Source organism: Zootoca vivipara, chromosome 13 (genome assembly GCF_965207765.1).
Source record: "Zootoca vivipara chromosome 13, rZooViv2.hap1.1, whole genome shotgun sequence".
Classification (NCBI taxonomy): Eukaryota; Metazoa; Chordata; class Lepidosauria; order Squamata; family Lacertidae; genus Zootoca; species Zootoca vivipara.
This window is the reverse complement of record NC_142596.1, coordinates 45,390,712-45,406,203: the sequence shown is the minus strand read 5'-3', so window position 1 is coordinate 45,406,203 and position 15,492 is coordinate 45,390,712. Positions and strand designations below refer to the sequence as shown.

The window sequence follows — 15,492 nt, the reverse complement described above, 5'->3', positions numbered from 1 at the left end:
TTCGGCAGCTCTCTAACACCCCTATGCATGCAGAGTCAGTGGACCTTATTATAGAATCATAGATAATGGATGAGTTAGAAGGGAACCCCTAAAGGGTCATCTAGTCCAAACCCCCAGGCAACACAGGAATCTTTTGCCCAGCATGGGTCTCGAAAACACAACCCAGAGATTAAGAGGCTCATGCTCTACCGACTTGAGCTACATCCCAGGCGCTGTTCTTTTTAGAGGTCAATGAATTATGCTGCTTTAACGTGCAACTCTCAAGTAAGTGACGATATTATTATCTCCAGGAAGCATTGCTCTGTGCCCAAAGAAGAGTCACAAATGAAGCCAGAAGCAGATAATGAAGCCCTAGAGTACCCCCCATCCCCAGATGTTGCTGAACTACAACTCCCAACATTCCCAGCCCCTGGCCATACTGGTTAGGGCTGAAGGAAACTAGCTCGGCGACAATGGGAGAGCCAAAAGTTCCCCAAATCCTGCCCAAATCTGTGGCCTTGCAAAAACTAAATATCCAAAGCCCACAAAGAGACTAGAGTTCTGGTGGTTGTTTTTTGCAAAAACTTTTAGAATAAGGTTTATTACCCCATTTAAAAAAATAGGTATAAAATAACAGCACGTTCTGCCCAGCAGAACACATTATTGTCAAGACTTTCGTGTAGCCTTGCTTTGTGCAAACAGTTTTTCAGTTATGAGTTATGTAAACATTAAAAGTCAAGTGTTCCAAGTTCCACCCCTCCTCCTCCTCCACATACAGTACAACTGCTACAAAAATAGATATGTTCATGACTGACACATTTCCAAAAATCCCGACATCTGCCAGCATTGCTGCAATCTGCACATCCCAACAGTCATGGCGCCAAAGGAGTCTCCGCGCAACTCCAAGCTTTCCATCACAACCGCCTCTTCGCCCTGAACAGGGCTCTCTGCGAGCGAGCGGATCGCTTCCACTCGGCCCTCAAGGTCATAGCTGCACGCTATTTTAAAAGCGGCAACAGACAAGAGTGACCTCTGGGGCCTCGATTTCCTCTCCCGTCTTCACCTTCTCCCAGCCGCGGTGGCCGATTTAATGCAAGCCCCTTACAACTTGAAAGGGAACGATTCTAGGTAATCCTTTAAGACCGGGTTGAGGGGGACGCGGCCCAAGTTCTCTCTGCCGTAAGTCGCCACGATGTTTTTCCGACAGAGTTCCTGCAGGGACCGCATGCGCTCCTTGCGCAGCGGGGCGACCAAGACTTTCCGCGGGGAGCTGACATAATGCTCCAGCAGCTGGAAGAGGCAGTTAAACACCTCTTTGCTGCCGTCCAAGCTGAAGCGGCCGGCCTGGAAGACCACGCGGATGCTAGTGGGTCCCGTGGCAGTCTTAACGCTAATGGTGAAGAAGCAGTTCTTTTGCCGACTGTCCCGGATGAGGAAGGTCCCCACCGGCTCGCCTTTGAGCTTCTCATGGGCCGCGTTGACCGACAACGGTCCCCAATAAAAACCGCACTCATCCAGCAAGGCGCTGGTGTGAATGATGGTGCTGAAGTCCGCCTGCGAGCGAAAGGTGTGGAAGTGGGTGTCCCGGGGCGCTGGCACGGCGCTGGCACAGCCGAGAGCGTGGGGGACCCGGGCTTGCAGGGCGTCCCGCAGCGGGGGCTCAAGTCGACACCTCAGGCCTGTCGCGATCCCATTCTCAGGCGTCACGCTGCTATGTGCTACCATCCTACAGACTTGGCCCGCCGGTGTGGTCTTCCATAGCCTCCGGGGCCTGGGAAGCGCTACTGCGACGGGGCTCTCCTGCGATGCAAAAGAAATAAGCCACAAATCAGGAGAAGTCTACCAGGAAGGAACAGCCTCTCGAGAAAAACCACAAAGCTTTGGCTGGTCTGCACTAAGTAAAGACAACACTCCCGTTGGGGAGCGAGCTCATTCATGTCCTCCTCTCTCTCTCTCTCTCTTTTTCCTTTTCAAACAAGAGAGAGAATCAGCCTAAATAACGTTTACACATGCTCGCAAGTGGTTTCCTCCTCTCACCGCAAAATGCATCAGAGGCCCACTGATGGGAATCGCCGGTTCAGAAGCCCGCCTTTCCCATCAGTTGATTAAACCCGATAGCGCTGTTACTTACACAGCGCTAGAATTTATCTCCGAGGCTGCTCTCCGTCCAGGAACAAACTCACCCCACACACACACAAAAAAGGTGTCACTTCCGAGTAAATTATTTCACCCCTCCTGCCCCACCATAGTCGGAAGATGATGCACTCCACGCTCTCCCTTTTTTTCAGACCCCCCCTTTGGTTTTGCTCTGAATGTTTATGAAGAGAAGGAGGAGGAGTTTTCAGAGAATCATAGATATATATATCTATGTATGCCGCTTTCTGAATGAATAAATGCAGGGCTCTAGAAGAAGAGGCTGTGGCTTACTGGGGCAGCTGTATGCTGCAGTGGGAAGGGGAGTTGCAATCATATAATTGTTGGAAGGGCCCTCCAGGGTCATCTAGTCCAACCTCCTGCAGCGCAGGAATCAATGTGGAGTTGTGCAAGAGAAATGTCCCTGCGGATCATTCCCCATCCTTTTTGCTCTTGCAGCAGCCTTTGCTGGCCTGGGACTCCCCCACCACCAATGTTTCTGGAGCGCACACCTACCACCCGCACTGCTGTTCTGGCTGAGGCCGGCGGGAGTCGATAGCCCAAAACATCTGGAAGCCCCCCCCCCAGGTCAGCAAAGGGTGCTCCGCTTCTGTGTTTCGAAGCATGGAAACTCAGAAGAGAGTGGGATTTCTCCAGTTTGGGGTCAAATCCCCCAGAGCAGACACAGCTTGCCAATATGAATAGATTCCTTTGTGCAAACCAAAAATAATAATAATTAATGTGCAGTTTGCCCGCTTGCCAAATCACTGAGTAATCCTAGATCGCCCTCTTGGAGAAGTGCTTCCCCTCCCTCCTGCTTTGCAGCCCCCGCCCCCCTATCTCATGGGATCTTAAGGCTATAATCTCCCCATGCACACACACAAATCAACCTCCGTGAACTTGTAAAGCATTTCCCACTTGCTCTTTAAGACTCTCTCTCTCTCTCTCTCTCTCTCTCTCTTTTTAAAAGAAGAATCGCTTGCACTTTAAGTGGTCCAGTTTAAATGGCTTCCTATTATTGATATATCTTCAGCATCCACCAGTGGGGAGGGAGGCAAAGCCTTCCCCGGGGCGAAACTGCTTGGAACTGCCAGGGATGAGTTCCTAGCCCCCAGCATCCACTAGGGTCGATACATCTCCTTCACCTGCTTCGACCTTCCTGGCAAGCATAGATTTTAGGATTTATTCCCCCCGGCCCGGTCAGTTTATAGATCTCGGTTGGCACGTCACCAAGAATGCACAATGCATTCTCAGAAATCGAGCCTCCCAGGTACGCCTGGAGGTCTGCAGCCGGTCAGATTCTGAGCCGTTCGCAACCTGGCGCAGACTCTTTAATTGCTTCCAAGTTGCGGGGAAGCAACAGCTGGCATCTGTAAAGTCTCCATAAAGTGTAGGATTCGGATCTCGCTGCAAGACCGGTGTCAGCAAATACCATTGCCAGGCAGTGATGAATAATATTAGGAGTCATGAAAATTTTACGGGACCTCACAAACGGGAAATGACTGATCTGAAAGAGCAGCTCAGGAGGGAACAAGGCGCTGAGGTGGCTGCTGGTTGCAACGACCACCGTAGGCTCAAATAGGATGGAGAGCAGGAGAATAATTGGGGGGGCCTTATCTCAAACCTCTCCACCTCACTTTTCGGCACCCAACATGCTATCACAAGCAAAGCGATCTGGACCATGTGGTATGATGCTACCACGAAGGTCTCCCGTCCATGCCCTCCAGTTTTGCAACGTTCTTTGTTATCCAAAGAGCCCTGTGCAACTCCAAAGCTTGTTTCCCTTAACCTGCCCACAAAGGAGCCCTGTGTCACTCAAAAACTTGCTACTTTGCTCCTGGAAATGGCCTGTGTGGTTTTATTTTATTATATAGTATTGTAATAAATCTGTAAAAGGCCTTGCCTTTGAAAGAGGGCACAAGGAATATATGGGGCAAGGTGAAAACGGACAGATTACACTGCAGTAGGTGGTTCTTACACATGTCAGGTACATCACTATAACCCAAATACTAATCCGTTTCTGGACAGGTTTTGAAGACAGAATTTTACTGCCATTTAGTTCATCTACGTACCGAGGATGAGGTGAAGCCTGTTCTTCCAGAATTTTAAGGGCTTTTGGGAGGGAGGGGGGGGAAGGATAAAAGGAGCGAGCTATATCTACCGACACCTCATTAAATCCGCAATAAGTGCAAGACTTCTACAGAAGTTTGGCATAAACTTCCTAAACAAGGAAATCTTAAGACAAAGGGGCAAAGGAAAGGGGAAAGCAGTTGGGGAAGAGCATTGTTTTCGTAAAAAGAATTGAAGGCGCCCTCCCCAAAAGACCTCTCTCGCCCTCGCTCCTTTCCCCACCAACCTCCGTTGGGGAGGAATGGCGGGCCGCTTGCGTTTCAAAGCCGTCACCCTAATGCAAGCAAACGCGAGAGAGACGACCGAGAGAGAGAGAGAGACGTTCTTATTTCACTTTCAAGGTGGCGGCTTTTGAAGCTGTGCTCCAGATCTCCGCGGCTGCTCCGCTCCACATTTGCTAAAGGTCGCTGCGATCTGTTTCGGGTTGGGTTTTTGTGTGTGTGTGTTTTCGTAAGTGCGCCTGGTTTTTTTTTTTTTTCCTCAGCTGCAATCCTGCGCTTTGGAGAGGGGGGCGCGTTTCCTTCCAAGCAAAGCAGCTCTGCTTTTTATTTTATTTTATTCTATTTGTCCCCGCTCCCTAAAATACCCCGGCACCTAACTTTGCCCTCCCCACACCAGAATGGCTCCAGCGGGGCCAGAATCCTGCCAGATCCTGCTCTACCTCCCCCGCCCGCCCCCCAGAGGGCGGGGGAGAGAAGCGGCATCTCTCTACCTGGCGCAACCCGGAGTGTCCGCCTTACCTCGGGGACGCGCCGCTGCTTCTTAACCAGAGGGGAGCGGCACTCCTGAGAAGGGTGGCCGTCGTCGCCCCCGCCGCTGCAGTCGCTGCTGTCGCCTTCCAGCGCCCGGCCGTGGCACCGCCTCCGCTCTGAGCTGCTGCTGCTGCTGCTGCTTCCCTGGCGGGGCTCGGCAGCTGCATCATCCGCTCGGGCCGCCGCGAAGCCACGTCGATGGGCGCTGCGCAGGACCGAGGCTGCTGCTGCTGCCGCTGTTCCTATCGAGGCCGCGGCGCGTCTGTCCTCATCGCCGCAGCTGATGGCTTTTTAACCCGCCCCCGTTCCCTCCCTCCGTGTGGGCCCCGCCCTCCCTCCCGCGGTTGCTGCGAAAACACGTGCCTCTCTCTTCGCCGAACACTTTCGCTTTCCATCCTGGCCACATCAAAGGCGCCTCTGGAGGGGAGGGACCTGGAACTTGCGCGGGCGCCCTCTGCACCCCTTCGCTTGCTTCCAGCCCACGTTTACCTGCAAGCTGAAAGTGCCGGATTTACCTATAAGATAAACAAGGGGTAGCTTAGGGCCCCACTTTCTTGGGGCCCCCCAAAAAAAAATTAAAGGGGGGGGGAGAACTGGATGTACCTTTCCAAAATATAAGATAAAAAACAAATAAAATTAAACCTGCATGCAGCAACAGTGGCAAATGGCTTTAGATACCTATTAGGTCCATAAATTGCCATGTATATATAGCATATATTCAACAAAAAAACCCAGCAGCAATTGGTTGTTGACAAAGGACATATAAAGGGCCCATTACCTTCAGTAGCTTAGGGCCTCATCAAACCTAAATCCGGCCCTGCCTGCAACCCCAGGGGTGCCGTGCCAACCTAAATGAAATTGCGGGGAGGGGCAGGTAAGCCCAAGAGGTGCGCACTTACTCGGGAGTAATCCCCCGTTGCATGCACTCGGCGGGACATGCCTCGCTCGTGTTGATTTGCCGTGTTGCGCTGCTGGGTGTTTGTTTGTTTGTTTGTTTGTTTAGTAGGGAGCTCCGAGCTGCAACTGCGACTGGCCGAAGTGGGACTTGCTCCCGAGTAAAACCTACTCCGGGTTTGGGCTCCCCCGGGATATACAGTGGAACCTCGGTTTATGAACACCTCGGTTTATGAATTTTCGGTTTATGAACGCTGCGGACCCATCTGGAACGGATTAATTCATTTTCCATTACTTTCAATGGGAAAGTTTGCTTCAGTTTATGAACGCTTCAGTTTATGAACAGACTTCCGGAACCAATTACACCCATGCTTCAGTTTATGAACGCTTCAGTTTAAGTACTCCGCGGACCCGTCTGGAACGGATTAATCCACTTTCCATTACTTTCAATGGGAAAGTTCGCTTCAGTTTATGAACGCTTCAGTTTATGAACAGACTTCTGGAACCAATTGTGTTCATAAACAGAGGTACCACTGTAAATAGAGGGTGTTTTCAGCGCCGCCAGGCGCCGGTGCGCATCTTTCTGGGGTTGTGCAGCATAAGAACAGGTTGAGAGGGGCTCTGAGCAGGTGCAGAGTGCGTTCCTTGCATTCAGAGAGCCGCAGCCGCTCCTCTCAGGGAAGCTTGCGCCGGGGAAGTGTCAGAGAAATGCACTGAAAAGTGCAGGATAACTGAATGGTGGCCAAGGTGCATGATAGCTCAGTTGGTTAGAAGGCAGTGCAGGTAATGTCTAGGTTGCAGGTTTGGTCCCCAGTTGCATATTTGGGCTGGACTGAGATGATCCTCAGGGTCCCTTCCAACTTATGATTCTATGAATGCCCAAAAAAGAGCAAGCACCATCTGACCTCCACGTAAGCAAATCAGGATGAATGTTCAATAAATAAATTTAATTCAATCTAATATTTAAAAAATGTTATGGAAAGAGATTCTTTTTAATTTCTATAAAAGGAGGGTCTTGTGCGGAAGGCAGCTTTCTGTTTTAATCTGGAGGTTCTCCTGGTTAGGGAAGGACTTCTCTGCCGCTTTCAAGGAGCAAGAGGAAATGTACTTTGCACATGCATAGAGGTCCTTTCAACTGTTCATTTAAAATACACGTGTGCAGTGCCGGATTTACGTATAAGCTAAACAAGCTATAGCTTAGGGCCCCACTCTCTTGGGGGCCCCCCAAAAATTATGAGTCTTTGTAAATTGTTTTTCTAATAACTTTTGTTATTGCCAAATGCCAATGTGTTTGCATTATTAAGTTTGTTATGAATAAAAAATCATTTTAAGTTAGAACTTAATTGTATTTCACTATTAATATACTTCTTAATTGTATTTCAGTTCAACAATTACTTTGATAAAATACATATGTAGTTATGTGATAGCTTTAGATACCTATTAGGTCCATAAATTACCATATAGCATATATTCAACACAAAAAAACAGTGACAATTTGTTGTTGACAAAGTACAGCTGGACATATAAAGGGCCCCATTACCTTCAGTAGCTTAGGGCCTCATCATGTGTGTGTGTGTGTGTGTGTGTGTGTTGTCCTTGAAGAGAAAACTACTCCAGGATGGTTTCTAGAAAAGCACAAGCCAATTTGTTCATAATAAAAGATCACCAGACTAGCAATTAATAATATAAATGGCCTGAAGATTACTAGCACCTGGCAAAACCAGCCTCTGATGTGCAAGACAATGAGGGGAGTCTGTTGTCTTCATGGCCTTATAAGAACATCAGGGGAACCCAGCCAGAACAGGCCTGCAGCGGACCATCCATTCTGCGCTCCCAGTGGCCAACCAGACACCCCAATGGAAAGACCCAAAGTAGGGTGTGAGTGCAACAACCCTCTCTTGGGCTGGGATTCAGAAGTAGGCCACCCAGGATCCTCAAGGTAGCCCTCATGAGGACTAGTAGCAATTTATATATTTTTCTCATAGCGTTTTTGTTAAGTCTCCACCAATATTTCAAAGCATTTCTCATATACAGTACAATTTTTTTTAAGCATACAATTTTCTTGACTTCCCACCCACCTTTCCTGATATTTTTGCTCCTTTTTATCAGCTGTTTTATACGTTTTACATAAAAGGTGAAAGGTATACCTTTTACATAAAAGGTAAAGGACCCCTGGACGGTTAAGCACAGTCGAGTTTGACTTTGGGGTGCGGCACTCATCTCCGCTTCTGGCTCGATGAGGCTCTGTGACAAGTGCCAAAGCGCATGGAAACACCATTTACCTTCCCGCTGCAGCAGTACCTATTTATCTACTTGCACTGGCGTGCTTTCAAACTGCTAGGTTGGCAGGAGCTGGGATAGATAAACAGGAGCTCGCTCCGTGGTGGGGATTCGAACCGCCGACCTTCTGATCAGCAAGCCCAAGAGGCTCAGTGGTTTCGACAACAGCATGCATTTTTATTATCTAAACCCCACTAATGTTAAATCTTTCAGTAATCAACTGCTTATATTTCAAATCCTGCCTGCGACTTCATATGTTGGTGATAATTGGATAGGTAATCCATCTGCATTCTTCATTAAACACTTTGTCATTATGCCCTCTTAATTTGGCAGTTAATTTTGCCATTTCAGCATATTCCATCCGTTTCATAAGCTATTCCTCCTTAGTTGGTAATCCTTTCTGTTTCCACTCGACCAGTAGCCATTTATAGACCTTGTGGTGGACATCCAGCTGTCTCGAGAGACAATGGAGTGCGCCTTCATGGGTGAAGCCAAACGGCTATGTTAGCAGCACTGAAGTGACCTCCCTGGGGCGCAAGCCTGGGCAGTGTGTCTGGAGCTTCTAGGGTGCCCCAAGGACAAGGCCCCCCCTCTCGGCCTCACGGATGGCAAGCAGCGTCAAAGGAAAGCAGAGCAATGCATTTGGGCCCAGCTGGGGTGCAGGAGTTGGCAGAAGAAGGTGTACAAGACTGTCTTAAGCACACCCCGGAAATTTAGGTTGGTGCCATTAACATGGATTTTTACATGTTCCATTTTCCTAGTGCAACAAATCGGCGTTATGAACGGAATTGAGCTTCTTGCTGTTAGGATAGTGACAAGGAAAAGTGTAATATGAATGGATATTTCACGGGATGATGCTCGTTCCCTGCAAACAAGTTGGATTCAGTGCTCTAGAGTCTCACTTCCATGTATAAGTTTTGTGAAGGGTGAATGCGCAAGAAACAGGTTGTGTGATGGAGCCCTTGTTTCTACCCAGCAGGGCCCTTTTTCTTTTGTTCTCAATGGACTGCAGGTGCTTCCATGGGCTTTGGACCAATGAGCAGCTATTAACAAAGACATCTGAGAATGGAGCCTCTGCACCCAGAGGCAGTCTACCTCTGAACACCAGGTGTTGAGGGCAAGCCACAGGGAAGGTAATGTTGCCTTGACATCCCGTTTGCTGGCTTCCTATCTGGCTGGCTGTGTTTGGAAATCGGCCTGCTGCATTGGATCCAGAAAAGCAATTATTAACCGCCACTAAAAAAAGGTTGGGGGGGGGACTTTATGCTTAGTGGAAATGGGGGGGGGTCTAATTCTACCACTCAAGCATCACTTTCTGTTCTTTAGAACTTAGGACCCTATAAATCAAAGACAGATCTAAGAAGCCAGACAGAAGCAAGGGAAAAGAAAGAGAAACCAGGTCCATTTATGCTCAGAAGTGCAGGTTCTTGGAAAGCTTTGAGCCATTCAAAACTGTCATATCAACCCTGCTGACAAATGTCGTGATATGTCTGTTTTTAATTTATTTCCTCTTTCTATTCATGCAGGAGTGCCAGTTGGCCTCGCAACTGTGGGTGCCCGGCGCTGTGGGTGCCAGGCAGCGTGCATGGCCCTGGTGTCGCAATTTGTGGGTGCCCGGCTCCTTCATGGGGAATTTTGTGGGTGCTTGGGCACCCAGGGCCCCAGGGAGCCGGCACCTATGTATTCATGCATTCTTATTTTTCCTTGGCAGTGAAAGAGGTTTGGGGGGGGGGGCAAGGGCACTGTTGTTTGTCTTCATTTGACTGCAGTGAGAGTTGTTTGTGTGTGTGAGGGGGGGAGAGATTGTTGGGTCAAGTTAGCCCTATTGATTTGTATGTTTTCGGTGGGTCCCTGTTGTTGTTCTGTCGGGCTACGAATGCAATAAAAAGGAGCCACACCGGGGTAAAGGAATCTTCTTTTATATGTCCCTGTATCATAGAATGATCTTCTTTTATATGTCCCTGTATCATAGAATGAGAGAATCATAGAATCATAGAGTTGGAAGAGACCACAAGGGCCATCCAGTCCAACCCCCTGCCAAGCAGGAAACACCACCAAAGCATTCTTGACATATGCCTGTCAAGCCTCTGCTTAAAGACCTCCAAAGAAGGAGACTCCACCACACTTCTCGGCAGCAAATTCCACTGTCGAACAGCTCTTACTGTCAGGAAGTTCTTCCTAATGTTTAGGTGGAATCTTCTTTCTTGTAGTTTGAATCCATTGCTCCGTGTCCACTTCTCTGGAGCAGCAGAAAACAACCTTTCACGCTCCTCTATATGGCATCCTTTTATATATTTGAACATGGCTATCGTATCACCCCTTAACCTTCTCTTCTCCAGGCTAAACATACCCAGCTCCCTAAGCCGTTCCTCATAAGGCACCATTTCCAGGCATTTGACCATTTTGGTTGCCCTCTTCTGGACACGTTCCAGCTTGTCAGTATCCTTCTTGAACTGTGGTGCCCAGAACTGGACACAGTACTCCAGGTGAGGTCTGACCAGAGCAGAATACAGTGGTACTATTACTTCCCTAGATCTATACTCCTATTGATGCAGCCCAGAATTGCATTGGCTTTTTTAGCTGCTGCATCACATTGCTGACTCATGTCAAGTTTGTGGTCTACCAAGACTCCTATCAGTTTCAGTCTGTTGGTTAGCTTATTTAGCAAGGCTGTTTGCCATATGATTTGGTACCAGTGATGTGTCTGTCTGGGTGGGAGAATGTTTGTAGTATTCTTAGTTACAGGTAGGTAGCCATGTTGGTCTGCCGTAGTCAAAACAAAATAAAAAGATTCCTTCCAGTAGCACCTTAGAGACCAACTAAGTTTGCCATTGGTATGAGCTTTCGCGTGCATGCACACCTGGTATCTGAAGAAGTGTGCATGCACACGAAAGCTCATACCAATGACAAACTTAGTTGGGCTCTAAGGTGCTACTGGAAGGATTTTTTTATTTTGTATTATTCTTACAGTAAAGGGACCCCTGACCATTAGGTCCAGTCGTGACCGACTCTGGGGTTGTGTGCTCATCTCGCATTATTGGCCGAGGTAGCCGGCGTACAGCTTCCAGGTCATGTGGCCAGCATGACAAAGCTGCTTCTGGCGAACGCCGTTTACCTTCCTGCTGTAGCGGTCCCTATTTATCTACTTGCACTTTGACGTGCTTTCGAACTGCTAGGTTGGCAGGAGCTGGGAACGAGCAACGGGAGCTCACCCCGTCACAGGGATTCGAACCACCGACCTTCTGATCAGCAAGCCCTAGGCTCTGTGGTTTATAACCCACAGTGCCACCTGAGCTTAGTCCTGCTGAAAAAGCAACACTTTCTAGGGCAGCAGGTGGCCTGACGGCATGACCTGTGTGCTCAGCCACTTATCAAAGGCAGAAAAGGGGTTTTTCACTTTTTTAGCAGCCTAAGCATATCGGCTTCTGATTGTTTTTTAGTAGCAAGTTCCTGGTCCGTAAGGATGTCCAGATAGGTTTGTAAATCTGTGAGCTTTGTTTGGAGAAGGAAAATCAGGAGCAAGGGGGAGGGGTTAGGAACATGGTGTTCATTGGCCGGGTGGTGAAGCCTGAATGCCCCACATAGTTCTCCTGCGTGACAAGTTATGCAATGAAAACCTAATATCTAAATCAGGATGCCAGTCCCTCTAATAGCCAACTCAGAAAGCGAGTGCCGGCCGCTGGTGGTGCGAACACTGAGCTGCTGGGAAACAAAACCCAAACCGTGGAGTTGGTAATGAAACAAAGGGCAAAAAGGAGAAGGGGAGGATTCACTGCAGCTTTGTGTTGCAGTTCGCACTTTCTGTTACTGCCGCAGGCCACAGAATTTGACTTCTCTGCGTGCAGAAGGAGGGTTGCCTCCCAGGGCTTAGAGAAAAAGAGGGTCTGCCGCAGCAATGTGGCTCCAATGAAACAAAGCACATGGGAATTATTTCCCATAGCACGGCCTGTATGTAACTGGTATACAGTGGAACCTCGGTTTATGAACACCTCGATTTATGAATTTTCGGTTTACGAACGCCGCAGACCCATCTGGAACAGATTAATTCACTTTCCATTACTTTCAATGGGAAAGTTCACTTCAGTTTATGAATGCTTCAGTTTATGAACAGACTTCTGGAACCAATTACACCCATGCTTCGGGTTAAGTACGCTTCAGGTTGAGTACTCCACGGACCCGTCTGGAACGGATTAATCCACTTTCCGTTACTTTCAATGGGAAAGTTCGCTTCAGTTTATGAACACTTCAGTTTAAGTACTCCGTGGACCGTCTGGAACAGATTAATCCACTTTCCATTACTTGCAATGGGAAAGTTCGTTTCAGTTTATGAATGCTTCAGTTTATGAACAGACTTCTGGAACCAATTGTGTTCATAAACCGAGGTACCACTGTATATGGTCCAGAAGAGCACTTTCCATTTCTGGAAGCCTAACCACTTGCCAGCTCCTTTGAACAGTTTTATCTGACCATCAGATGCCTTGCTGGGAAAAGCTTATCGGGGAACGGCAAGCTGCGTCGCAGATCCTGTTAAGAGAGTACGCATTGGTGAGAACATCTAGGTAATCATAAAATGCTCAGAAGTAAAGACAGACACCGTGTCCGTTGAGATCAGGTGTGCCAAGCCTAAACTGAGACTGAAAGCATTTCTGCTAAGAGAGTTTAGATGAGAGGAAATGTGCTTCAGCAGATGAGAAGTGAGGCTATTCATTCCCAGTGTGTTGAATCCTAGAAGAAAGAGAAAATGAGAGAAAGGCACTGAGTGGGGAACCTCAAGCTCAGTATCATAAAATTGTAGAGTTGGACGAGATCCCAAGAGTCCTCTAGCCCAACCCCCTGCAATGCAGGAATCTCAAGTAAAGCATCCCTGACAGGTGGCCTTCCAACCTCTGTTTAATTATCTGTTTTAGGATTTTTCCTGGCATCAGCGTCAAGTTGACTGGTCAACGGTTACCTGGGTCTTCTCCCCCCCCCCCTTTTGAAAACAACATTTGATCACTTTTAGTCTGCAGGCACCTCACCTGTTCTCCAAGAATTCTCAAAGATTAGGGACAGAAGGTCTGAGATTACATCTACAAGCTCTTTTAGCTTGGATGCAGCTCGTCAGGCCCTGGAGATCTAAATTCATTTAAAGCAGCTAGGTGTCCTTCCCCCCCCCCCACACACACCATTTTTCCTTATCTTGGGCTGCACCTCCCTCCTTGCATCATTTATTCTGGTATCACCAGGTTGAGCACTGCTTTGGGGTGAAGACAAAGGCAAAGTGGGTGTCCTCTGTCACTCAGTAGCATTTATCCATCTTCTCCATGCACAGGACCTGCCACTTGCTTGTTCTTCCTCTTGCTTCAAACACAGCCGAAGAAACCTTAAACTTTTATTATTACAGTCATACCTCGGTTTAAGTACGCTTCGGTTTGAGTGCTTTCAGTTTAAGTACTCCGCAGACCCGTCTGGAACGGATTACTCCACTTTCCGTTACTTTCAGTGGGAAAGTTCGCTTCAGGTTAAGTACGCTTCAGGTTAAGTATGGACTTCCAGAACCAATTACACTCATACTTCGGGTTAAGTACGCTTCAGGTTGAGTACTCCACGGACCCATCTGGAACGGATTAGTCCACTTTCCATTACTTTCAATGGGAAAGTTCACTTCAGGTTAAGTACGCTTCAGGTTAAGTACAGACTTCCGGAACCAATTGTGTACTTAAACCGAGGTACCACTGTACGTCTAACCTCTCTTGCAAGTCTGAGCTCATTCAGAGCTTTACCCCTCCTGACCTTCTCCCTGCGACTGCTGGCTACTTGTGTCTACTCCTCCTTTGTGATTTCCCCTTTCCTTCCATTTCTTATACATGCCCTTCTTAACTCTCAGCTCATCTGCAAGCTCCTTATGCAGCCACACCAGTTTCCTTAGATGCCTCCTGCTTTTCTTTCTTGCTGGTATTGTCTGCATTTGGGCCTTCAATAGTCCACCTTCAAGAAACGCTCATCCATCTTGGACCCCCCCTTCTTTTTGGGTGTTTCTGACCATGAGCTCCTCAAGCTTTTTGAAACCAGCCTCCTTAAAGTCCAGAGTACACGCCCGACTGCACTCACCTTTCCCTTGCCTCTGCGTCATGAAACCCAAGTAGTGTGGTACTAAATTCAGAAGTGATGGGTCCCTTCTAAGATTATGCCACTTCTAAGATTATACAGTGCTGTTATAATTATACAGTTATGCAATAATAATAATTATGGGTACTTGACTCATGCACATCTTCATGTCTTGCCTTTCAGCTAGATCTCTCTCTCTCTCTCTCTCTCTCTCTCTCTCTCTCTCTCTCTCTCTCTCTCTCACACACACACACACACACACACACACAGAGAGAGAGAGAGAGAGAGAGAGAGAGAGAGAGAGAGAGAGAGAGAGAGAGAGCTTTATTGCGGTCCATATACCCAAAATGGGACCCAGGTGGCACTGTGGGTTAAACCACTGAGCCTAGGGCTTGCTGATCAGAAGGTCGGTGGTTCGAATCCCCACGACGGGGTGAGCTCCCGTTGCTTGGTCCCAGCTCCTGCCAACCTAGCAGTTCGAAAGCATGTCAAAGTGCAAGTAGATAAATAGGTACCGCTACAGCGGGAAGGTTAACGGTGTTTCCATGTGCTGCTCTGGTTTGCCAGAAGCGGCTTTGTCATGCTGGCCACATGACCTGGAAGCTATACGCTGGCTCCCTCGGCCAATAATGCGAGATGAGCGCGCAACCCCAGAATCGGTCACGACTGGACCTAATGGTCAGGGGTCCCTTTACCTTTACCTTTATACCCAAAATACACAGTACAGCAATTCATTCATTCATTCATTCATTCATTCATTCAATAGTATATATCAACAGTTATTAAGGTGCAAGAGGGGCCTTACTAGCTGAGCATAAGCCTAGGGTTGCCCCATTTCAAAAAGTAAAAACCAGGACACCCCCAAAAGTTGTTTTTTTTTAGACAAAACCCAAAATTGTTGAGCTTTCCCCCCAAAAAATGCAAAAAAACCCATGATTTTTCTGCCTAAGATCCAAGACAAGGCGCCGCCTTTTGGAAATCCCCCCCCCCCCGGATGTCAATTCTGCCCTTAAAATCCCAGTGATGTCCGGAAAAATCTGGATGTATGGCCGCCCTACTTTAGCCTGTACATATTGATTTCTGATTCTTACTGCCTCCGAGAGGAATTTTGCTGCAGCCAGTATCAACCTAATCCTCAAGAAGAACATGGTCAAATGACTTGGAGCGTTTCAACATCTTTCGGAGTGATTTGTGCCTTCTGTGAAACTTCATGGTCCATAGCAGAACTTGCATGCCA

At 48.1% G+C, this 15,492-nt stretch overlaps 1 protein-coding gene across 1 annotated transcript; it reads right to left on the bottom strand.

The window, feature by feature from the left end:
• Positions 1 to 547: 547 nt before the first annotated feature.
• Positions 548 to 5,273, bottom strand: SOCS1 (suppressor of cytokine signaling 1). The gene is made up of 2 exons (XM_035132183.3): positions 4,983 to 5,273; positions 548 to 1,779 (listed from the first exon to the last, which is right to left on the bottom strand). Exon 2 carries the CDS (start codon positions 1,702 to 1,704, stop codon positions 1,081 to 1,083), a length of 624 nt encoding a protein of 207 aa, XP_034988074.2. The 5' UTR covers positions 1,705 to 1,779; positions 4,983 to 5,273; the 3' UTR covers positions 548 to 1,080.
• Positions 5,274 to 15,492: the final 10,219 nt, after the last annotated feature.